Source organism: Plectropomus leopardus, chromosome 21 (assembly GCF_026936395.1).
Source record: "Plectropomus leopardus strain MGB_pleo_1.0 chromosome 21, ASM2693639v1, whole genome shotgun sequence".
Classification (NCBI taxonomy): Eukaryota; Metazoa; Chordata; class Actinopteri; order Perciformes; family Serranidae; genus Plectropomus; species Plectropomus leopardus.
Genome location: NC_142196.1, coordinates 22500841 through 22524689, shown reverse-complemented (window position 1 = coordinate 22524689; position 23849 = coordinate 22500841). Strand labels below are relative to the sequence as shown.

The 23849-nt window shown below is 38.7% G+C and overlaps 3 protein-coding genes and 1 long non-coding RNA gene across 6 annotated transcripts; 1 reads left to right on the top strand and 3 right to left on the bottom strand.

The window, feature by feature from the left end:
• Positions 1-64: 64 nt before the first annotated feature.
• LOC121960577 (uncharacterized) lies at positions 65-23702 on the top strand. Of its 3 annotated transcripts, XR_015775356.1 has the most exons (8): positions 65-289; positions 2783-3001; positions 13492-13704; positions 13801-14007; positions 15690-15909; positions 17349-17433; positions 18182-18245; positions 23573-23702. XR_015775356.1 is itself a non-coding variant. In XM_088071965.1 (6 exons), the coding sequence occupies exons 2-6, from the start codon at positions 2794-2796 to the stop codon at positions 17395-17397; spliced, it is 897 nt and encodes a 298-aa protein (XP_087928091.1). In that variant the 5' UTR covers positions 65-289; positions 2783-2793; the 3' UTR covers positions 17398-18076. The 3 variants fall into 3 exon arrangements, 2 of the variants coding, with proteins under 2 accessions (XP_087928091.1, XP_087928090.1); XM_088071965.1 differs by lacking the exons at positions 18182-18245; positions 23573-23702 and having other exon boundaries at positions 17349-18076; XM_088071964.1 differs by lacking the exons at positions 17349-17433; positions 18182-18245; positions 23573-23702 and having other exon boundaries at positions 15690-17319.
• Positions 3009-5519, bottom strand: LOC121960579 (hydroxyacyl-coenzyme A dehydrogenase, mitochondrial-like). Its single transcript, XM_042510361.2, has 5 exons — positions 5288-5519; positions 5000-5089; positions 4839-4911; positions 4011-4127; positions 3009-3653 (listed from the first exon to the last, which is right to left on the bottom strand). Exons 1-5 carry the CDS (start codon positions 5423-5425, stop codon positions 3535-3537), a joined length of 537 nt encoding a protein of 178 aa, XP_042366295.2. The 5' UTR covers positions 5426-5519; the 3' UTR covers positions 3009-3534.
• On the bottom strand, positions 11072-13434 carry LOC121960578 (hydroxyacyl-coenzyme A dehydrogenase, mitochondrial-like). Its single transcript, XM_042510359.2, has 3 exons — positions 12358-13434; positions 11546-11674; positions 11072-11461 (listed from the first exon to the last, which is right to left on the bottom strand). The coding sequence occupies exons 1-3, from the start codon at positions 12472-12474 to the stop codon at positions 11300-11302; spliced, it is 408 nt and encodes a 135-aa protein (XP_042366293.2). The 5' UTR covers positions 12475-13434; the 3' UTR covers positions 11072-11299.
• LOC148186070 (uncharacterized) lies at positions 15811-19013 on the bottom strand. The gene is made up of 3 exons (XR_015775357.1): positions 18885-19013; positions 18703-18789; positions 15811-15940 (listed from the first exon to the last, which is right to left on the bottom strand). It is a non-coding gene; the product is annotated as an uncharacterized LOC148186070 (long non-coding RNA).
• Positions 23703-23849: the final 147 nt, after the last annotated feature.

Here is a 23849-nt window from a genome sequence, read left to right as displayed (position 1 = left end):
AAGCGTTAAACTCAGGATCTGAGTACTTCTTCCAGCACTGTCTCTCACATGGATTTGAGAAGTCCGACTGTGGCGGAGCCCCTGAACGCAGCTCGGTCCCGCGGCGGCTCTCTGGCGCCGCCCCTCTCTCAGACACGCATGTTGTCCCTGTGCTCTCGCATTTCAACACTCGTCTGTGTTTATATTTTTGAAAACGTGGCATTTTTACCTAAAGTGAGACTTCAGCAAACAGCGACGCAAACACAGGAACATCTCTAACACAGGTTTTATCCGCTGGACTCTCTTCAAGGTACGTTTTTCTGTGTGTTTCACTCGCTTTGTTGCTCCTTTTTCCCCCTTTTGCTGGTAATTACAGTCATTAGCATCCATCTTGGTGGAAGCTAATTACACCACTGCAAGGAGAAACGGCTGTTCCTATAGCCTGCAACACAAAACACATCTGCGCGCTTTATGGGCTTTAAAACTTTATGTGAAATATGCTGATTTAAAATCAATTAAAACACCTCTGTATTTCTGTAATAAATCAATAGGGATGAAGATAATAGGCCTGCTGACTTTGTCGTTAAATTATGGCACATTAATAGTGTTTTCACACCGTGTACTACCATTGAAAACATTAAAATACCTTCATAGGCTGCAGTAGTTGACTTCTCTGAGAGTAATTCTCATGCATTGTGTCAGGTGATGAGGCCAGATTTATCACTGCAGCATGATGTGTTCAGGTGCTGCAGCTTGCACATGTTAAAGATAAGTAGAGACCATCATCAACTCTGCAACAACAAGTAGATAAAGAAAGTACTTAAATATTTCATCTAGGTGTCATGCACCTGAATGCATCACCTCCTAGTTAGTATAGATACTCTGCAGTCAATGATACCAATATGAGTTCATGATAGAGACACAAAAACACGGAAGTAATGATTGAATCATGGTGATTTAATGCGGTTATGATTAGTTAAAGAGGCACTCCACCTGTTTGACATATGGGTGTCTTCTGGAAATTATCATTGAAAACAAATAATCATGTTGATGCCATAAGAGTTATCTAAGTTTTTTTTTTTTTTTACTGTTTTCTTAGTTTATTAATTAATTAAGTGAATGATTCATTTATTTGCACAATTTCAAATACACCAAATGACAAAAATAACACAGTACAGTGCAGGGAGAGAGAAAAAAACAAACAAACAAAAAACCCCGATAAAACGGGTGGGCCTCCAGCCCAAAAAAAGGTTGAAATTTCCCGGAGTTATAAGAAACCTAAACACATTGAAATTACTAACATAAAAGTGACACTAATAGCAGAATATAAATATATGTATGCATATATGTATCTATCTATAATGATAAAATTATAAATAAAATAACTAATACCTGGTGTCCATGCTTTGATGTGATATTGTCATGTAAAGATATTCTGATATTCTGTATGGATGATAATAATGATAGTAATAATAATAATATTAATGGTTATTATTATAGTACAAGACCAAATTTGTATATTTGTGTATGTATAACAAAATGGAAATTATAAATCAACTCCAGTTCCCTGCTTATTTTTAATTAATGCTTAACTATTGCATGATTCATCATTTTCCAGTGAGTGCATTAATGCTTCATACATCATGAACTCACAAGGCTAAGTTAGGATTAATAAATAATTTGGTCGTTATCAGTTTGTGTGCCGTTATTAAGTTATTTAGTGCAAAGGTAAAAGCACTGTTCGCTGCAGTAATCATTAATAAACAGTTCACCAAATTAACAGAAGGGCCACAGTGCTGATGATGTCTTGAAAGGTTACGCTGACGGCTCATAATGAGGACTACAATATTCAACACGTGTTTATTTAATTACAGGAGGACACGAACACGCTGAATATAAATTCTGTGATTATAATGATGAAAACATCAGTCATTGCATTAATTATTGTGGTGTTCTTGTATTTAGATTAGTTGCTAATCGTATGCATTTCAGTTTTTCTTCTCCTGCTGGAAATTTGCAGAGTGAGAAAAGTATAAAATGGGTTTTTGTTATTGTTTTGGAAATTACACACTAAAATGAGCAAATCAGCCAAATGAATGAACAAAAAAAAAGACTTAAAATGATTTAAAAATAAGTTTGCAGTCATTACGGGGTGGAGTAGGCAGTGTAGAAAAGGCAGGTTTTTAGCTTTGACTCAAAAGTGGTCACAGTGAGGGCGTGGCACAGAAGATACCAGGAAACTTCAAATATACGCCGAGTCCTTTGGATGTATAAAACCGTGTTTTTGGCTACCTGCTGGAGATAACCTTAGTTAGCTGCCTAGATCACACATACAAATATCGCTATATGATTAACCTTTTGTCAAAATGGACAAAATCCTCACATCCTTCGCTTGTAAGACTTTTCACAATTCAGTTCCACTGATGTTCCTGACACCACGAGCACAAAGAAGACAGTAATATTAGCATAGTAAACAAGGGAGGGATTTTTATATTTTTTTATTTTCCATCTTCAAAATAAAGATCTGACTAATTCATCTAACTATTTTATGAAATAATAATAATAATAATTTGATTTTATATTATGCAGATTTTTATACAAAACCGTTTTTTGAAGGCTTGGATTGTTAAATAAATAAATATAAATTCTAATAAAACTTTAAATGTTCTTTTAGCAAAATGGTTCTTAAAGTGTAAATTCTGAATGTTGACATTGCCTTTCTTTTGGATGAACTGTGAATTGTTGATCTGTGAGCGTTTCTCGGTTACGGGACCCACGTAACGCCTCTCTGGTTCTCTCCCAGGTTTTGAGGCGATGTCGTCCGTGTGGCAGCAGGAGCCGGCGGGTTATTCCCCCTGCGTGGAGATTGACTCCAGCTCTGTGAGGTGCAAAGACAGGCTCACCTCTCCGGCCTGGCTGAAGCAGGAACAAGACGACCTCCAGATCATCAAGTGGGAGAACTTTCAAACAGGAGCTTCGGCCGATGCCGTTCAGGACAACACACCCAGCAGTGCCATGTCGGGTAGGAGCGCTTTCACACGCTCTGCTTTTTTCTCCGTGACAGTGTGTCATGTCACGTTGTTTTCTGCCACATCTTTATTTTTTGCTTTTGGTCATAAAAGGAAAAAAATGGCTAACAGATAATTCCAATCAGTTAAGTTTACTTAAAATTGATTCCACTAACACACATAAAACACGGCTCAACAAAAATAGATAAATATATAAAAAACATTTACCAACCCGATAAGCACTCCAGCTTCTACCAGAACATGAACACATTTTGATAATCCAGTTTTATTTCATTGGTGATTGTTGTATAGTCGCAGTCATACACTGGAGAACACCCAATAAAGTTTTCAATAAAGTTAGTTATAATTGGATTTAATCCCTTTACCCACAAAAAAAGGATGTAATTAAGAGGCACATTAAGTGTGAAAATAGAAGTAAAAAGAAAAAAACAACAATTATAGCCGGCAAAGACAATTAAAGACAAAGTTAGAAATTACAGAAGGCACAGGCACTTTTTATTAGTGTTGGATGCTTTTTTTTAGTAAATTACTTATACTTGTAGAATCCTTCTCCTGTCTTTTTGCCCCATTTTCCCTCCTCAGCCAACTTGTTGAGCAGTTCACTCGGGGCAAAGAGTGGGTTGCCAGGGTTCGCGTTCGACCAAACTAAAGATATGCAATGACAGAAAGGAACAGGGATTAATAACTAATATATCCGTTTATTTGAATTACCTTTGTTTCTCTTTCCTTGCAACAGTTTAATTCAGTAAAAATATGTAAGTATAATCAGAAAAATATGATTTACTTTAAGTACTTCAAATGTGCATTGTGCAGCTGTATTATCGATTGGGACTCAGTATTTGCAGATACTCAATATCAAAGTACTAGATCAAAATTGGGGCCAAAAAAGCTTAATCAGGACTCCACTACCTTTAAGTAATAATTGAGTAAATGTACTTGTACTGTACTTACATTCCACCATTGGTTACGTCATACCTGTAATATCAACTTAGTTTAACTCACCATACATGATGGACTGTAGAGTTTTTATTCCTAAATTATCCATAAGCTCAAATGGTCCCATAGGATAACCAGCACCAAGTTTCATGGCAGTATCAATGTCCTCAATGGATCCATAACCTGAGGAAGTAAACAGCAGAACAAGACGGTAACCATGCAACTCTACAGAAATCAACCAAAAACTACAAAATATTATCATGGGATACTGAATTAGAGCCTCAGTATTTGGTGCTGTTTGTTCACTAACATGGAGGTGCGGGCTTTATGACCTATACTGCAGACAGACACCAGGGGGCGATCGAGTTTGAAAAACAACACTGAGGAAACTGGCATGTTGTCCATCGTTATATAGTCTGTGGTAGAGACAGATGCAGGACAAACCATGATGTTTTTTGGTGAGTTTTTTTTTTTTAATAAGGTGTAGCTGCCAGCAGATTAGCCAAAATGGTACTTAGGCTTCAGTTAATTTGGTAAAAGACGGAGACTTGAATTTAATAGGTGTATGTCTCTATTTTTCAGTTTTTAAGGAAAATCGCTATTAGGATGTTTTCTTTTATGACATTTTTTGAGTCTGTTTTGGCATTATTGAGTAGCTGTGCAGACTAAAGAGTCAACGTTGGGAGAAAAATACTCAGCCACCGCCAATTTGAGCTAACTTATGTTCAGTAAAATGAGTGAAACTGTATATTTCTTTTGGCAGTTGTATCGCTTTTTAATCCCGCCAAAAAAATGCCTCCTGCATGCCCCTGTAACTGCCCTCTACTGTTGTGGTTAATGATCCCAATACACAAACTGTGGATATCTCACTATTGCCATCACTGATGTACATACCTTTCTCATGCAGCCAAACGGCCCCAAACAGGTAGGGAATAATTAGGCGGTTTACAATGAATCCTTGTGTATCCTGATGAATAAGATATCAGATGCAGTCAAGTTGGCTGTAATATGTTTTAAACACTACAGTTGTCGTGACATTACACAGCAAATCTTACCTTGCAGGACACCGGTGTTTTACCAAGCATTTTGCAGAAGTTTCGGAGGGAATCTACAGTCTCTTGGCTTGTTTCTGATATGTTGATAACCTGTGAAAGAGTGATAGTTAAGTTTATATATATATATATATATATATATATATATACATATATATAGGTATGAAAAAATAGATACTGCCCAATCCTAATACTCATGTGACCAAACCAAAAGAAACCCTATTGCAGCGGTATAACAACATTCATGTGTATTGTTCAAACAAAGATAAACAGTTTTTGCGGGCGACGTACCTCTACAAGCTTCATCATAGGTACCGGGTAGAAAAAGTGAAGGCCACCAAATCTGTCCAGCCTGCTGGTGGAGCTGCCGATGTCCGTTACGGAAAGGGAGGATGTGTTGCTGGTAAAGATAGTGTGTCTAGAACACATTTAGAAAAAGAATACATAATAATAATAATAATAATACTCTTTTGCAGAAAAATATTTTTTTTAAACACACTCAAAAAAAGTCTCAATGATTGAGAAACAATACACCCAAAAAAATCAAAATTATTTAAATCTAAAAGAAAAAGCACTCCAAATTCAGCATTCTTCGAAAAAGATTTAAATGTGTCTCAAAATAGTTGGCTATCAGTTATCAGTGAATTGACAGATTGATTAACCAACTTGTTGCAGCTGTACCTGTATAAACTGTTGGGTAATTTATTTCATAATAAAGATTCATATTTTACATACTCTTATGATTTTTCTGAAAAAATCTTAATTTGTGAAGTAACTTAAGCTGTCAGATAAATGTAGTGAAGTAAAAAGTACAATATTTCCCTCTGAAAAGTAGTGGAATAAAAGAATAAAGGAGCATGAATAGAAAATGCTTAAGAAAAAGCACAAGTACTTCAGATCCATAGTTAAGCACAGTACTTCATGAAACCCAGAACAGACAGTAATCAGCTTCTAATGTAACACTTAAAGCTAATAAATTGGACAGAAACAGGACAGCGCTCACGCTGGTGCCAGCTTGTCGAGCCGACCAAAGAGATCCTGTTTGATTTTTAGATTTTCCACGATGGCCTCCACCACAAGATCTGTGGCTTGAACTGCAGATCCAGCATCTGTGGTCCATGTCAGATTCTGCAGAGCTTTCTGGATGAACTCTTCACCTGCCTGAAACAAAGCAAATTGTCCCGTTAACCACACACATCTCGCTCTCACTGCTTTTATTTGGCCGGGTGATGTGCAGTACCTCACCTCTGGCTTATCAGCAAACTTCTTCTTGACCACTCTTTGAAGGTTCCCTTCAATTCCTTTGACAGCATTTTTAAGGAAGTCGTCATTCGTGTCCACCAGAGTCACAGAGTGGCCGGTTGATGCTGCAACCTTTCAGAAAGGAGATAATTAAACCTGTCACACACTGCTCCCTTTTTCAGGTCTCTGCTCAAAAATGGTCTTTATTTAAATATAGAGTATATCTCAGCAACCACAAGGCCCACATGAGTAATCAATGAAGGAAATGAAAATTAAATGAAGGAACAAGACTTTTTTTTGTCCTCGCCTGAAAAAACATTACAGGAAATAATTAAGCATAAGGGACAACTAGGAAACCACAAAACGTTTTTTTTTTTTTTTTTAAATCAGTCAGTCAGACATACGGTACATGTTTCCACTCATAGGAAAAAAAAAGAGCATGATCATGTCCTCACTTGTTTAAATGCCCCGCAGGCTGTAGCTCATTAGTAGCTAAAATAAATAGAAACACAACTGTCAATGTCAGTTATGTTGAGGTGGGAGCAAACAATAAATAGGGACCAGAACAGCAAAGGAATCATATTCCATTATAGTAGACCAAAAGAATTTAATCTCTTACCTGTGCAATCCCTGCACCCATCTGTCCACCTCCGATGACCGTTACGTTCTTAATAACAATATTCCTGAGAGCCGAAGAGGAAAAACCTCTGTAGAGCTGGTGAGTGAAGAAAGCCATGATGTTTCAACCTGCTGCAGGACAGGAGAAGATCAGTTAAGAAAGCCCAGCTTGATCCATACACCGGGGAAATTCATCAGTCCTTTGAAAGCAAATTGGTTTGACTTCTTTCTTAGCAACTACAAATAAACTATACACCATAGACTCTAGACATTATTGCACAATCTCGCCTGGCTTCGCTAACATGCTCCTTTCACCTACCTCCTCGATGAATTCCAGAGAACAATTTTAGACAGAGCTGAACTTGAGACTTTAACAGACCCAGGCACTCAGGGGCCATCATTTGTTGACTATGCAAAATAAATATGTTAATAAACGTAACTGTAAAGGCATTGGTAGGCCGTTGCTGGCTGGGGGCGACAAACTGCCAGGAGGTTGACATCCAGAATCGTCTCAAACACACTGACGGGGGCAGGGTCTCTGCAAAATCAAATCAGAGCTGATCAGATAAGACTGATGGTTGAGAGAAGCAGCTGCTGCAGAGGTGGTGAATGCAAACTCTTAGACTCAAAGTTATTAATGATTAAATTCCACTTTCACTGCGCCTGCTGTTCTGCTGCTCCGTCTCTGCGCTCTGAGAGTATTGTACAATGCATAACCAAACGTTGCATATATTGCAATAACACTCTTAATGAACAGTTCAGCTCCAAAAGTGTGGGAGTCATTAGTTATGTCTGTGTATTTGTTTATTTTATATGCCAATAGGATTCACCGATTCTTTTTGTAAACGTGCATCTTAGATTAAACAGGAAACTGTGAATTCTGCCTCGGCATCTCATTGAAAACAGGTCTGCTCCCACACCCAGTTATGTGTCTTAAGAAGATCGTCACCACAAAAAGTATAAAATCAGTATGCTGCAGCAGATGTGTTGACCGTAGTGGGCTGCCACAAATAAATGATTGTGTTGGAAATCCTGGTCTGTATGTGTATCTGCACAGCAGTCATCACCTTTCGCACTGACAACAAGAACAAACACCAGACAAGTACTGAATAAAATCAGTTTTAATCAGATTGAATCTCTTACACACAAAAAGATGTCATTCAGTGGATATGCAAAAGATAATGGAATGACAGATAAAAGCCATCTTGATAAGAATAGATAAGATACGCCTTTATTGATCTCCAGGGAGGAAATTCAGATGTTGCAGCAGCATAAAAACATTTAATAATTCCAGATAAATAAAAATAAAATACATTTTTTTTAATAATTAGAATAAGAGTTACAACTAGTATAAAAGTAAAAGTTTAGTTTAAAAAAAAATCAACTATAGCCTACAAAAGCAATATAGGATAAAGTTCAAAGTTACAGATGACAGGTGCTTCGTATCAGTGTTGGATGCCTTTTTTTTTTTACTAAATTAACAATACTTATAGAATCCTTCTCCTGTCTTTTTGCCCAGTTTTCCCTCTGCAACCAACTTGTTGAGCAGTTCACTCGGGGCAAAGAGTGGGTTACCAGGGTTCGCTTCAGACCAACCTAAAAATAAGCAATTACAAAGAAGAACAGGAATTAATATCTAAGATATCAGTTTAATTGAATTATCTGTGTTTCTCATTCCTTGCAACAATTTAATTCAGTAAACGTATGTAAATATAATCAGAAAAATAAAAAAAAGAAAGAGTACAAGTAAAAGTACTTCAGGGTTTCCCCACACATTCATTTATTCATGGCTGCCTGCCAGTATTAAAACATCTGCCGCCACGTGTTGATTTTATATTTTTGGAACTGAACTGTCATAAGGAGCGCTATTAAAGTATATGTACACTTCAGTTTTTCAGTGCATTACACTCTTGGAGCACAGAGCGTACTCTGGGCACAGATGGAGCAGCAGAATGCCAGATGCATTTTATCCAGGTTTATACAAGTATCCAATCAGGACTCAGTATTGGCAGGTATTCAATATCAAATTACTCGGATCGCGTTCAGGGGCAAAAAAACTTGATCGCTGCATCCCTACCTTTAAGTGATACTTGAGTACTTACATTCCACCAGTGGACACATCAAACCTGTAATTTCCACTTAGTTTAACTCACCATCCATGGAGAACTTAAGGATGTCTAGTCCTACAAAATCTGCAATCTCAAGGGGTCCCATAGGATAACTAAGACCAAGTTTCATGGCAGTATCAATGTCCTTCATGGATCCATGACCTGAGGAAGACAACAGCCAAACAAAACAGCAACCATGCAAAGCTACAGAAATCAACCAGAGACTACAAAAAATGACCATGGGATACTGAATCAGAGCCTCAGTATTAACTGCTGTGTGTAGCCCAGCATAGTTCAGAGAGGCGAGACAGCCAAACCGGTTTGGCGTTTGTAGAGACAGTGGACAGGGTTCCATTACAGATTTGCACAGAACTTAAGTGTCATTTTTTAAAATGTCGATAAAACACAATTACGAGATGATTACAGTGTGAGCTCTGAGGTCGTGGCTTGACGATCAGACCATATAGTGTGAGCATATTAACTGAGAGATGTGGCTTCACGTCTCAGACAATTTACTCATACAATATGAATTCAAATTAATAATAACATTTCTAAAATCGCACAGTGTATGCCCAGTTTTAGCAAGTCGGTACTTTGGCTTTTCTTTTTTGACATTTTGCAAGTCTTTGTTTTTGGTTCATTGAGTAAGTGTGCAGACTAAAAAGCCGACATTGGGAGGAAAATACTCAACCACCACCACCAATTTGAGTTGACTTTTGTTTAGTAAAACGAGTGAATCTGTGTATTTCTGCTGTCAATTGTAAAGCTTTGCAAGAAAAGTTGCCACCTGCATGTCCCTGTGGTATATAAAACAGCTGCCCTACAATCCCAATACACAAACTGTGGATATCTCACTATTGCCATCACTTATATACATACCTCTCTCATGCAGCCGTATGGCCTCAAACAGGTAGGGAATAAATAGGCGGTTTACAATAAATCCTTGTGTATCCTGATTAAAGAGATGTTAAATGCAGTTAGGTGGGCTGTGATATTTTTAAGAGACGACAGCTGTCGTGACATGACACAGCAAATCTTACCTTGCAGGACACCGGTGTTTTACCAAGCATTTTGCAGAAGTTTCGGAGGGAATCTACAGTCTCTTGGCTTGTTTTTGAGGTTTCGATGACCTGTGAAATAGAAATACTTCAGCAACTTGGATTCTAGTTGTTCTTAGCTGTTTCCTGATGTGTTCATATACTGTATATAATGTTACAATATCGATGTTTAAATTAAACATCGAGCAATGAGGTCAACTTATATAATTCCTGTGAGCAAAAACGTCAGGCCTCAGGCTGTTCTCTGTTCTCTGAGGCAGAATAGGCTGAGTCATGGCTTCACTATCAAAACACTTAATAACTGACACACTGTCAATACACACCTCAACAAGCTTCATCATAGGGACCGGATAGAAAAAGTGAAGGCCACCAAATGCATTCAGCCTGCTGGTGTAGCTGGCGATGTCAGTAATATGAAAGGAGGATGTGTTGCTGGCAAATATAGTGTGTCTAAAACATATGCAGAAAGAGAGTAAAACATAAAAAAATAGCAATAATAATAACAATAAGAAATATTATTATTATTATTAAGTACCCATTGCAGAAAAATACACTTTTAAACACAATCAAAACATCAAAATTATTAAGAAATAACACCCTGAAAAAATAAGAGGATAAAAATAGAGGGGAAGAGCTACACTTCAAACTCAGCATTATCTAAAAAAAATGTGTCTTAAAAGAGTTGGCAAGTAATTATCTCCGATTAGACGGATTGATTAATTACTAATCCTTGCAGCTGTACTTGTTTAAACTGTTGAGTAATTTATTTTACAATAAAATATCATAAAAAAAATCATGATTATGTGAAAATCTTAATTTGTACAGTAACTGAAGCTGTCAGATAAATGTACTGAAGTAAAAAGTACAATATTTCCCTCTGAAAAGTAGTGGAATAAAAGATTAAAGTAGCATGAATAGAAAATGCTTAAGAAAAAGTACAAGTACTTTAAATCCATACTTAAGTACAGTACATTGGAAAATGTACTTTAGTTACATTCCACAACTAAGAGGTCAGAAAAGTTACTAAATAAGCATCAAAGTTGCCAAGTTGGCAACACTGAGCCATTAATCTACAGAGTTTTATGCATCTGGCCCCAGAACTTGTTCTTGATTTGGAAATAACACAAGTTAATTGTGAGTTTTCTAAATACTGAAAACTGCAGTAAAAACATGCTTTTATTAACAGCAGACAGAGCTCCATGAAACCCAGAACAGACAGTAATCAGCTTCTAATGTAACACTTAAAGCTAATAAATTGGACAGAAACAGGACAGCGCTCACGCTGGTGCCAGCTTGTCGAGCCGACCAAAGAGATCCTGTTTGATTTTTAGATTTTCCACGATGGCCTCCACCACAAGATCTGTGGCTTGAACTGCAGATCCAGCATCTGTGGTCCATGTCAGATTCTGCAGAGCTTTCTGGATGAACTCTTCACCTGCCTGAAACAAAGCAAACTGTCCCGTTAACCACACACATCTCGCTCTCACTGCTTTTATTTGGCCGGGTGATGTGCAGTACCTCACCTCTGGCTTATCAGCAAACTTCTTCTTGACCACTCTTTGAAGGTTCCCTTCAATTCCTTTGACAGCATTTTTAAGGAAGTCGTCATTCGTGTCCACCAGAGTCACAGAGTGGCCGGTTGATGCTGCAACCTTTCAGAAAGGAGATAATTAAACCTGTCACACACTGCTCCCTTTTTCAGGTCTCTGCTCAAAAATGGTCTTTATTTAAATATAGAGTATATCTCAGCAACCACAAGGCCCACATGAGTAATCAATGAAGGAAATGAAAATTAAATGAAGGAACAAGACTTTTTTTGTCCTCGCCCGAAAAAACATTACAGGAAATAATTAAGCATAAGGGACAACTAGGAAACCACGAAACGACAACTGACAGTCACCATTGTAGAGAGTAGATGCTTATTAAATGACGCAGGACTCAGTGGGAGAGCATGAAGCAAAGAAATATTTAGGCGAGCTCTTGACATTGGCATGTTTATGTACATTTCCACACCCTATTTGGCCCACAGATAACAGTCACTTAGATGTCATTAGAGGTATTAAACCCATCTAAAAACAACAGTTTATGTTTTTTTTTTTTTTTTAATCAGTCAGACATACGGTACATGTTTCCACTCATAGGAAAAAAAAAGAGCATGATCATGTCCTCACTTGTTTAAATGCCCCGCAGGCTGTAGCTCATTAGTAGCTAAAATAAATAGAAACACAACTGTCAATGTCAGTTATGTTGAGGTGGGAGCAAACAATAAATAGGGACCAGAACAGCAAAGGAATCATATTCCATTATAGTAGACCAAAAGAATTTAATCTCTTACCTGTGCAATCCCTGCACCCATCTGTCCACCTCCGATGACCGTTACGTTCTTAATAACAATATTCCTGACAGCCGAAGAGGAAAAACCTCTGTAGAGCTGGTGAGTGAAGAAAGCCATGATGTTTCCACCTGCTGCAGGACAGGAGAAGATCAGTTAAGAAAGCCCAGCTTGATCCATACACCGGGGAAATTCATCAGTCCTTTGAAAGCAAATCGGTTTGACTTCTTTCTTAGCAACTACAAATAAACTATACACCATAGACTCTAGACATTATTGCACAATCTCGCCTGGCTTCGCTAACGTGCTCCTTTCACCTACCTCCTCGATGAATTCCAGAGAACAATTTTAGACAGAGCTGAACTTGAGACTTTAACAGACCCAGGCACTCAGGTGTCATCATTTGTTGACTTTTCAAAAATAAATATGTTAATAAATGTAAAGGCATTGGTAGGCCGTTGCTGGCTGGGGGCGACAAACTGCCAGGAGGTTGACATCCAGAATCATCTCAAACACACTGACGGGGGGCAGGGTCTCTGCAAATACAGATTCACCATGAATTTGTTTGTTGGATAATTGTTCTTATTATCAAATCAGAGCTGATCAGCTGCTGCAGAGGCGGTGAATGCAAACTTAGACTCAGAGCAATTAATGAACAGTTCAGCTCCAAAAGTGTGGGAGTCATTAGTTATGTCTGTATATTTGTGTATTTTATATGCAATGCCATGTTTCCAGCTGCTTTTAGCATACAAACATGGGTGTTTTGTGGTGATGCATCTGTGATTTTTTTGGGCAGTTTTTAGGCTACAAATGCAGGTGTTTTATAGTAATCCGTGTGTGTTTCACTAGCTTTTAGGCTTCAAACGTAGGTGACTTTTAGCATTTGACCACATTTTGGGTATGCACAAACATCACTACTAATGTTTTTTCTGGCAAATTGGGTTTTTATTGTCCCTGTTAATTATATAAATAATTGGGTTTTTATTGTTCCTGTTAATTATACAAATACACAATAATAAACAAAGCAACAACCACACTACACCACATTTGTTTGGAAGGATAAAAGCTATGCCAGTTAAATCATCTGATGATGCTGTTTTTCACACACTCTCCACATGGCTATTTGTCTTCCTCCAGCTGCCTCACATTCAGAAAGCCTGCCCCCTCGAGTCCTGCTGACCATCACCAAGCTGCAGTGCATGCTGGAGAGCAAACAGGAGCGCATCGCTGCACTGGAGAGGCAGGTGGAAGACCTGATGCAGGACCGCAAGTTTCTGAGAAGCCAGATTGAAAACCTCACAAGTAACCGCTCCATGCCAACTTTTGCATCACCAAGCCCACTCGCTGAAGGTCAGTATGAAACCGTATTTGTCTGTCTAATACTACTACTACTACTAATATACTAATTGGACGCTGTTATTCATGTCATTTGTGTCAATTACGCAGCTCCTAAACCCAGCAAAGTGCAGCACCCAGAAAACAAATCTCGGAAGAGAGAAAGAGCTTCTTCGTGTTCATCTGACAGCAGCGACAGCGGTTCTGAAGCATCAGATTCATCTGAAGTTTCAGCAGCCTCGAGCGAACACAGGCGGAAGAAACACCATAAGGATAGGAAACGATCGAAGAAAGGGAAGGACTACAGCAGAAAGAGAGGTAATAATCATGTTTTGTTACTTTTAGAGTGGCCTTTTATTGTGTGTAATTTGTATTGTGTATGTGTATTCTGTGTAGTAATGAGATAAAAAGTGCTTACTAACACTGGCCTCACACCAGAAACACACTACGTTTCCAGCAATTTCAGACCAAATTCTAATGAATAAAGTAATGTTGGTGCGTGCTCCTGTGATCTCCAACGCTTAACCGGAGAAAGTCCCACTGAGATTCAGAATCTCCTTCTCAAGGGTGTCACGGCCATGAATTTCACATCACAGAACAAACAGATTTTAAGTGTTTAGACTTTACTCATGCAAATACAGGAGCTACAGTAGCAAACCGGATAGACAACAAACATGGAGAGTATCGCTTCCCTCGCACTGTGGAAAACAGAAAGAAACAGGTGGATTTGTGAAATGAGCAAAAGTCTGCGTTTAATTCAACGTGTTTCTGATCTACCAACCAGCAGTAGTTTTGGTGACAAATCTTAAAAGCGATCTCGCCATTTTCAACATTAACTTATTTTTTATAATGCTCTCTGTGACTCTGAGGGCTGTTTAAAACCTGTTTTTTTACTTTCTTTTTTTCTTGTTGCTTCTTTGGGTTTTTTTTGTTACGTATTTGCAGTAAATTTTTCTTGTACTTTTTAAAAATGTCTTGCTCATGTTTTGGTTATTTGTTTTTTATCTTTTTGAAGGAAATCAAGCCAGTTTGCTCAAGGGTTGTAATCAGTCACACCGGATCGTTTGCCTATTTAAACATCTCACACATAACCCTTTGCCCTGATATTAGCATTGGGTTGGGTTTATTTATATTTACATGTTTTTATATTTACATGTTGATACCAGACCCAAAATGGTGCATATGCATGCCGGTGGAGCAGCTCACCTGTCGGTTTACTTTTTCGGTATACGGCCCTCTGAATATGTGCTGTAGTGTTTCTCCCATTTGGCTCATAAACTTAACATTGTGATGGAGTCACTGATTTTTACATACAAACATATAATACCATCATGGCTCAAAAACTCCTCAGAAATATTAATAATTGACTTGTTTGCAGTGCGAGGGCTTCTGTCAACAGTTTTACTAACGTCTCTTTGACATTGGTGGCCTCGGGACTTTTTTGTGGAGCTCAGTGGCCGCGAGACAGCACCTTCCTGTTTACTCTTTGTCCCCACCGAGCACAAAATATTAGGACTATCAACATGCAGAACTTGTTTGTGTTTGTCGTAGTCATGTCATCTTTTTTTCGCAGGAGTTAACATCACACGTTACTTAATGCTGTTATTCGACAGTTTTATATTTTCTGTTTACTCATGCACAAGTGCGAAAATGTCTCAAAGTAACAATACAGACTGCTGTTACAGTCTGTAAATTGTTTGATGCAAAAATACATTTGGTAGTGATTATCTTAACCCTCATGCAACTATTGGTACATTTTTGGTTTTTTTAACTTTCATTTTGGCTGTGTTAATGCATATTGCATACATTTATGGGTACATTTCTTTGTACCAAATGTGTAATTAGTCAGAAAATTGAAGAAGTGCATGAGGTTTAAGCATGATTGCATAAAAAAAACACTTATTTTGGCAAACTGAAAAGTTTTTATCACTTGCCTAGACTGTGTTTTTAATGACGAAATATTTTACTTCTGTAATAACCATTGTTCATCATTCCACCAGCCACTGGTGTCCAGTACGTCATCCACCGCTACAAACAAGTCCTGTCCGCCTTCATCAAGAAGAAGAGCATGAGCGAAGCCTTCCGTCATCTCGGAATCGATCGGAACACCATCGCCAACACGGCGTCGATCGCCGAGCTCCACCTGGCCGGAAAAGACATGGTCCCCCTGGTGGGCATGTTTCGCCAAGGAGAAGAGACTCTGGTCAGCTACGCCCACAGGTGCACTCTGGTCATCGACAGCGACGCCGATCTGTCGAGGAAAATAGACCAAATGAAAGCTAACGGCGAGCTTTTGCCCATCTCAGGGAAAAGGCCGAGGGTGTTGCATTCTCACATGCAGCAGCTGGGGGGCGCTGCAGAGAGCATTTTGATAGGCTGATGATTGTTTTATTGCGTGGAGGAGGAGGTGAAACAAAAGGCCTTCACTAAATTATGTTTGTTTTTCCACCAATCTGAACTGATGGATTTAAATATTTTATGTAGCATTTTTCTTAAATGTTTATTTATGTCTCCAAGGGAACATTTTTTTTGTACATAGACACATTTAGTATATATATTTTGAACTTTTTAGCCATTAAAATAATTTACAGTGACTGTCAATAAGGGACTTTATTTTATTATTTAAGGGGAGACACTCCAGGTGGATAGGATTTTAAAAAAGTGACTGCTAGATATCACCATGAAACTTTCCTATTCCGAGAGTTTAAGCAAGGTAGCTCATATTTAATGAGATACTGTCTCATTACAGACCTAAACTTAAAATTTCAGATAATTTGTATACTGTCTTAATACAAATAATCAACTAGGTATCTAAATATCGATAAAAGCAGGTTCAAAATTCTTGTTCAGATTAAAAAACATTTCTCGAACAAAAATCTGAACATTGAATAACGCCGGGTTCAAATCTCTTGTTGAATTTTGTTGTCATATTGGGGTTCTATTTTTTTTTATTGTAAAATTCCCTGCATTTTTATATTAAAAACACAAGAAAATTACCTGAAATTGTCAAAAAAAAACAGAAAGAAAAGTTAAAGACCAAAACTAGGAAATGACCTGAAAAAAATAGCTTTTTTCCCCTAATTTTTAATACGTAATTTTAATCATTATAAATACAGTTTTCTTTATATTTTCACATAGTTAATTGATAATTCTCTTATTTTCCCTATTTCCCCTCTGTATATCTCTTTTTAGGTCATTTTCTTGTCACCAAATTTGTATTTTGGACATTTTCTTTCCACTAGTATAAAAAAACACATGTAATGGAAGCAAAATAGCCCCAAATCTTAAACTGACCAGAGCATGAAAAAGCTGCTTTCACCTGGCGTGTCTCGCCTGCAGAGCGAAGTGTGTGTAGTTTTAGAAACACCCACAAGATGGCAGCGCTGACATGTTAGATTATGTTTACAAATCACTCCTCTTGTCATTTTCTCCAAAATGGTGGATTATCAGTTTCCGTTTTCCAGCACATGGTTTTTGTTGGAAGTGTAGCTTTCTGTTCATAGACTTTTTTTTGTTGGGACTATCCTGTGAAACGTATGCTGTAACTGAACCGAGCAATTTCAAAACTGCAAAGTGTGTCAATGCTTCTGAACTGCCAAAAAATGAAGACACTGTTTGTTGGTAAATAGATTTCAGTGTTGCCTTTGTTTTTATCCCAGGGTCCTCAAGACACTGTCAACTGCACATGACCTTTCACAGAATCGGTGACCTTTCAGAGAGGACGTCAGAGTCACATGACCCGAGGTCAGAGGATGAGGACCCCCCAAAGTCAAACATTAACACCAAATCATGTGATTTTTGTCTCCTGTGAGCTCAAACAACAAATGCAGATCAAATGTATACAGCAGGGATACTCAACTCGCTTTGCTTGGGGGCCAAAATGACAGGAGGGGCCGGTCGCAGCATCTGCATACGTGTTTCTAGGGTTGTAGGATATTTCTAGGAATTTAGGATGTTTTGAAGTTTTTAAGACATTTTTAGGATTTGGGGACATTTTTTAGATTTAGGTATGTTTCAAGGATTTTAGGACATTTCTAGGATTAATGGACATTTCGAAGATTTATAACAGACATTAGACATTTATAGGATTTTAGGCTGTTTCTAGGATAATGGGACATTTTTTTAATTTTACAACATTTTTAAAGATAAAGCTAAAGACAACTTTATTCATCCTGAAAGGGCAATTCTGTGTACAGTCGACCAAACGCATAAAAGATTGATTTTTTTGGATTTTAGGACATTAGGGGCTTAGCTAGGACCTCTGTAGGGGGAAGCTCTATTTTGATGCTGTTTTATGCACTCTGACAGCATAAAGTACAAAAAAATCCCAGTGAGAATAACTTTAATTTTATTGTGAATTAGAAAATGGTTGGGGGGCCACCCAGCACTCTATAGAGGGCCGTATTTGGCCTACGGGCCGTAAGTTGAGTATCACTAGTATACAGTATTAAATTTGCTTTCAGAGACATGTTTTATTCTGTTTCTTGACCAGAGGAGTGGGCCACACCAGTTGTGTAGACAGATGGAAAAGCTTGCTGAGACATCCTTGGGCGATGGTAAGTGTCAGAGCAAAGTGTTGCCATTGCCTTCCCCTGCTGTTTGCTTTTCACGTGGAGTGACAAATTACTCGTGCGAAGCCATTATAGGGGCTGCACCCGGGCTGTTTATCTTTGCATGGGACTCTGTCACTGTCACTCCCATTCACACGCCGGCTATCTGCTTATCTTTCACTCTCACATCCCAATCTGTCTGTCCCCTCCCCGTGACCCCCGCCCCCTCCCGCTTTGAACCCATTCAGTCATTTCTCATTACCTATCACTTCTCCATCTCTTCTTCCTTCTCTCACTCTCATCTTTTCACCCAAAACCAAAAAAAAGGTAGATTTTTGAAACATTTCATGACAGTTGAAGTTCCTCTCTCAGCCTGTTCACAGCCAGAGGGGACAGGTGCATGCTGGTCTGCTCCGCAGCATGAGGTAAAAAAGGGTGGGTGTATCTCTCTGGCAGCACTCACCTCCTCCCACCTCCTGAGGCGTGCAAACGTCAGCTCTGCTCTCCTTGTCACCAGCACCAGATGAGAAAGGCAGGTTTTCTGCAAATCCTGAAATGGAAAAAAGGACGCTGGGAGTAAAGTAGAAGATGTTATCAAAGTATATTTCATTCTTGCACACCAAAAAAAAAAGATGCAGCCTCCACCTGCGAATACTCCAGAGTGGCAGCTGTGAATTTGGTGTTAATGACGCGGGGCGATGGAGCTGAAGATGGAGATGGGATGCGGGCCTAATCGAGCCTGAAGCATTCTCTCCTCCTCCCCCGGCCCCTTTGACTCACTCTGGTGCGGGGCCAGCTGGGACTCCATTTTGTGTCTTTCCTGGTTGCTACGTCACTGCGGAGGCTCCAAGTGCCTGATGGGTACAAAATCCACCCCCTCCTCCTTCGCCTCCTCCCTGTCCAGCTTTGATCCTGACCTTGACAAAAAAGAGCATCTGGACGTTCTCACAGAGAGTAGCTTGTAATAACCACCAATCACGCTCTTAATGATGCACGAAAATGTGTTTGAAGTGGTGAGCTGGAATGGGCCGCGGTTACGTTGTTTTGTCACACTGGCAGAGTGTGCCAGACCTGCTGCATAATAAGCTTCAGACACATTATATAAAGGATTACAAAGTAATGGAGCAAAAGAGCTCAGACTTGAGCGATTGATTTTATGCTCTCTGGGGGAAAACAGTTCTTGGCTCTCGAAACAATGAGCGTAATGTCACTTTTTCACAATTAGATGGTTGCAAGATGTTGAGTAACCAGTATGTGTTGGCATCTTCTTGGGTTATTGTTAGTCCAGCAGGTTTTTAATGGTGTGCGATAACATTTGGCATACAAAAGGGGTAATTAGGAAAAAACAGATTTGTGGCAGCATGTTTGTTAGTCTTATCTGCAAACAGCATTTCGCTGTAGTTTTCCTGTCTTGTTAAACTGCTGCAGTCCACTTTTTAGGATTTGGGACATACATTGGCAGAAATGAAATATAATATTCATAACTGCTTTTTTGTTCATTTATAATCACGTGAAAATATAATTTCTGCTTCCTTCCTAATTTATAGGCTAGAGTATTATTTGCTATAATCATTGAACTCAACAGGCTTATGTTTGGGACAGGCGTCTATATGGGACAGGCTTTTAATTCATTTCACACAAAACTTGCTCAGCAAAGATGGAAATACAAACCCAATTTTTTTATATTTTAACCTTTTGAGACCTGGAAAAACTGCTTTATTTTATTCAAAAACATGGGAAGGTTATGAGCAACAAAAGAAGAAATGACCCAGAAATTAGCAAAAATCTGTGAAAAGTACATGAAAATTTCCTGAAATTTGCTAAAAAAAAAAAAAGTACTTCCAAAAAAGTATTTCCAAACAAAAAAAAGCAAAAATGACCATCTGTAAAATAATGTTATAATATATAATTATGATAATTATGAATGGCTTTTGAAAAAATAGTAAAGTGTAAGTAAAATGAACCCAATGATTGAATTGTAGAGAATCTTACCAAGTAACAATGTGTGCAGCAGATCCATATAGACAAACTTTTTAAAAAATATACGTATTGTATCCATGATCCAAGCAGATAACTGCAGCTGGTAGCCAATAATTCGGCTTTATACGTCCCAAGAACCAGACCGGCCTCAAATTGAGACAAGCCTTTAGTTGAAGTTTTAAGGTAGAAATATTTTGACATTTTGGTAAATATTGGCAGAATTTATCCGGTATACACTGTGTGTACAAATACTGCAAACAAGAACGAAACTAGCCTTTTTCTGTCCAAAATAACAAAATCATGTTGTTTTTTACAAATTTAAAAAACAACAAAAACAACAACTGGATGTAATGTGTTTCAGTGAGCTTTCGAGAAGCTGGTAGGTGGATTTACTGACCTTTAGACGGAGCGAGTTTCCTCTCTGGTGAGTGGAACTGAGCTAATAAGCCTCTGGCTCATATTTACTGTGCAGACATGAGAGCGGATCAGTACGATCACGAAATGTTAAACTACTTTTCACATCAGTTTCTTAAGCTGTTTAGATGCCTTTCACAAGCCTTAAAACTTTGAAACTTTTAGTTTTTCTTTTAAAAACTATTAATTAGCTATTGGCCAGAGATGCCTCACAAACTGCAAGAAATTAGAAAATGAATGAAAAAAAAAAGATGAATTATAATTGTTTTTTTTTTAAATTATTATTTATTGTTGCTTTTTATTATTATTTTTCCATTTTCTTGTTTTTTTTTCTTTTGTGGAAAATTTAATTCATTTTCTTGTTTTATTTTTTCTATTTTGCTAGTTTTCAGGTCTTTTTTTGTCTTCTGTTTTTTGCAAATGTTTTCCCTTTTGTGTATGTTTCAGGTCCTTTTCTTTCCATTTTTTTAAACAAATTGTCTAAATATTTTAACTTGCTCATTGCCTTCTTCCCGTGTTTTTGAAAGAACTCAAGCCAATTTACTCAGGGTTCAAAGGGTTAAACTGCTGCTATCTTATGGAGACCAGATTATTTTTATACGCTCTTGTTTTGATAACAAACTGAATACAGTGTGGTTTAAAGTTCAGCTCACCGCTCCTATTTAAGTGGCTTTATATCTTTAGTGTGACTGCAGGGTGCGTCTGGTGTTTTTGAACAGTAGCAGTGACAGGATCAAGCTTTAACTATATGATGCTTTCCCCTGAGCAAAAAAAGAAATAACTTCATAACCACAGAACTTGACAGTCGTCATCAGTTACTCATATGTCAACTCTGCATTTAGAAACACATTTAAAACGCTGCACAGAAGCAGGACAGACAGATCTGCATTCCTAAAAATGAAAGGACAGCTGAGCCTCTTCACCTTTCCTCCGCCCTTCCCGTTAATGAAATCTTAAAATAACCTGCAAAGTGGGTCAGAGCACCAATGCGACGCCAATTCAATACAAAAGCATCAAGTAGTGCATTCTGGGTATTTCCCCCTGTGGTAGAATTGAGGTGGGGGCCGGAGTCTGCGTACTGGTGGATGCTTGTTCTTGTCCTTTTTTCTGCAGTGACATCAGATGACTGGTGAAGCAGTCAACAACGGTCTCTGTCAACGCACCGTCACAGTTTCTTCCTCAGCTTTTTACTGCTAGTGGAAACACACACGGACATGTTTTTGTTTACTGAGCTCTAATCCTCGTGCTTTATTTACTGCGTGAGACTGCTGGATAACAGCGGGGTTGGTTCAGCGTGCACACCCTCGAGCTGCCGGTGGTGAGCGGCACTAGAGGACAGTGTTGTATCCAGCTCGCTCTTGTCATGTTCTATTGTTTGTGGCCATCGTGCAAACACACCCCTCCATGCTCAGTTTGCCCACCGCAGCTGATTAGATGTGGTCTGATGGGTTAACAGTAAAAGCTCACACCAGAGTGTGGGGCAGACATACTCAATTTATGGCCTGAGGGCCAAATCTGGCCCCACAAACATTTTCTAATTCACAATAAAAAATAAAGTGATTCACATTAGGAATTGTTTTTGTACTTTTAGTATACAGAAGGTGCCAGAGGGCACAAAACATCATCAAAATAGAGCTTGTTTATCAAAAAAGTACCAGTGGAGGATCCCCCACAGCCCCAAACAGTCCAAGCTAAGCCTCAAATGTCCAGAAATCCTAGAAACGTCCTAAGATCCTGTGTCTTAAAATCTTGGAAACATCTTCAAATCTGAGAAATGTCTCAAAATCCAAGAAACTTCCTAAAATCTTAGAAATGCCCATTAAGTTTCAGAGATTTCCTAAAATCCTGGAAATGTTCTAAAATCCCAGAAACATCCTGAAATCCTGGAAACACCCTCAAATTCTAGAAATAACGTAGAATCCTAGAAATGTCCTGGAATCCTGGAAATGTCCCACAATTCTAGAAAAGTCTTAAAATTCTAGAAATTTCCCAAAACCCTAGAAACATCCTAAAATCTGAGAAATTTCCCCCAAACCTAGAAAGGTCTTAAAATCCTAGAATCGTCCAAAAATCGTAGAATCATCCTAAAATCCAAGAAATGTCCTAAAGTCCTAGAAACATGTATGGGGCTGCTGTGATGGGGCCCCAAAACGAAGCCAGTTGAGTGTCCCTCCTGTGGAGTGAATCTTATTACAGTCTTTAAATACGCATATAAAGCCAAAGACACGGATATGCACATGCAGATAAAATGTTTGCCTTGTCAGTTTTTTCTTTATTGTAAACCCTTCAAGCTGTCCACACAGCCAGTGAAATAATGCTCATTAATGAGACGTCTCTCGGCAATTATAAAATAAAGGAAAAAGGCGAAGATGCTAATCTGAAGCCACAGAGCCTCTCCACAATGACAGCCTTTCTGCCAGCGCGGCTCCATCAACAAGTCTTGAGGTATTGCTCATGTGCTCTCCATCTGGCTGCTACTGATAAGAACTTACTGGGGGCTGCTGGATAATAGTCTCAAGCTTAAAGCAGGAGGGGAGGGTGGGCATGATGTATTCGGGGGCAAACAGGACCCTATAAACCAAACCTCATCTTCCCCCTCGGAGCACATTCAGGCAGCCCCCTCGAAGAGCCAGCGGAGGTGTGGAGGGGGGTGGGGACATCGTGCTGCCATAGTCATGATTTGCCTTGAGCGTTATTTCATTCCTGGAGAGGCAAGATGTCTGCACCCAACCACAACACATGAGGGACATCCACGAGCCACCGCCAGCACGTTTACGGTACAATAATCAGCTATACAGCCGAGCGTCTGCACTGCATCCGTTCCTCTGTACAGCACCTGCACGGTCTCGAGTCTCTGCACTGCAGGAAATATGTAAAGCTGGTTCGACCTCTATTTTCAGGGTCACAGGCACTGACTGTTTTTGGCTTGTACCCCCCAGGTGTCCTCAGACTGACAGCAGAGCCTCATGGGAGATGAAAGAGCAAAAAATGATAAATGGTTGTTGGATGTAGGCTCAAAAAGGCTGTTGTACAACAGAACATTGTGTATATTTTATGGTTGTATGGTTATTTTATGAATTTATTTTAAACAAAAGGTCCAAAAAAAAAAATAAAACTATGAAAATACCAGTGGTGGAATGTTACTCAGTACATTTACCTTGGAGAAAGTGGGGTCAGTTGGGACATTTTCGTATCAACATGAAATAACCTTAAACA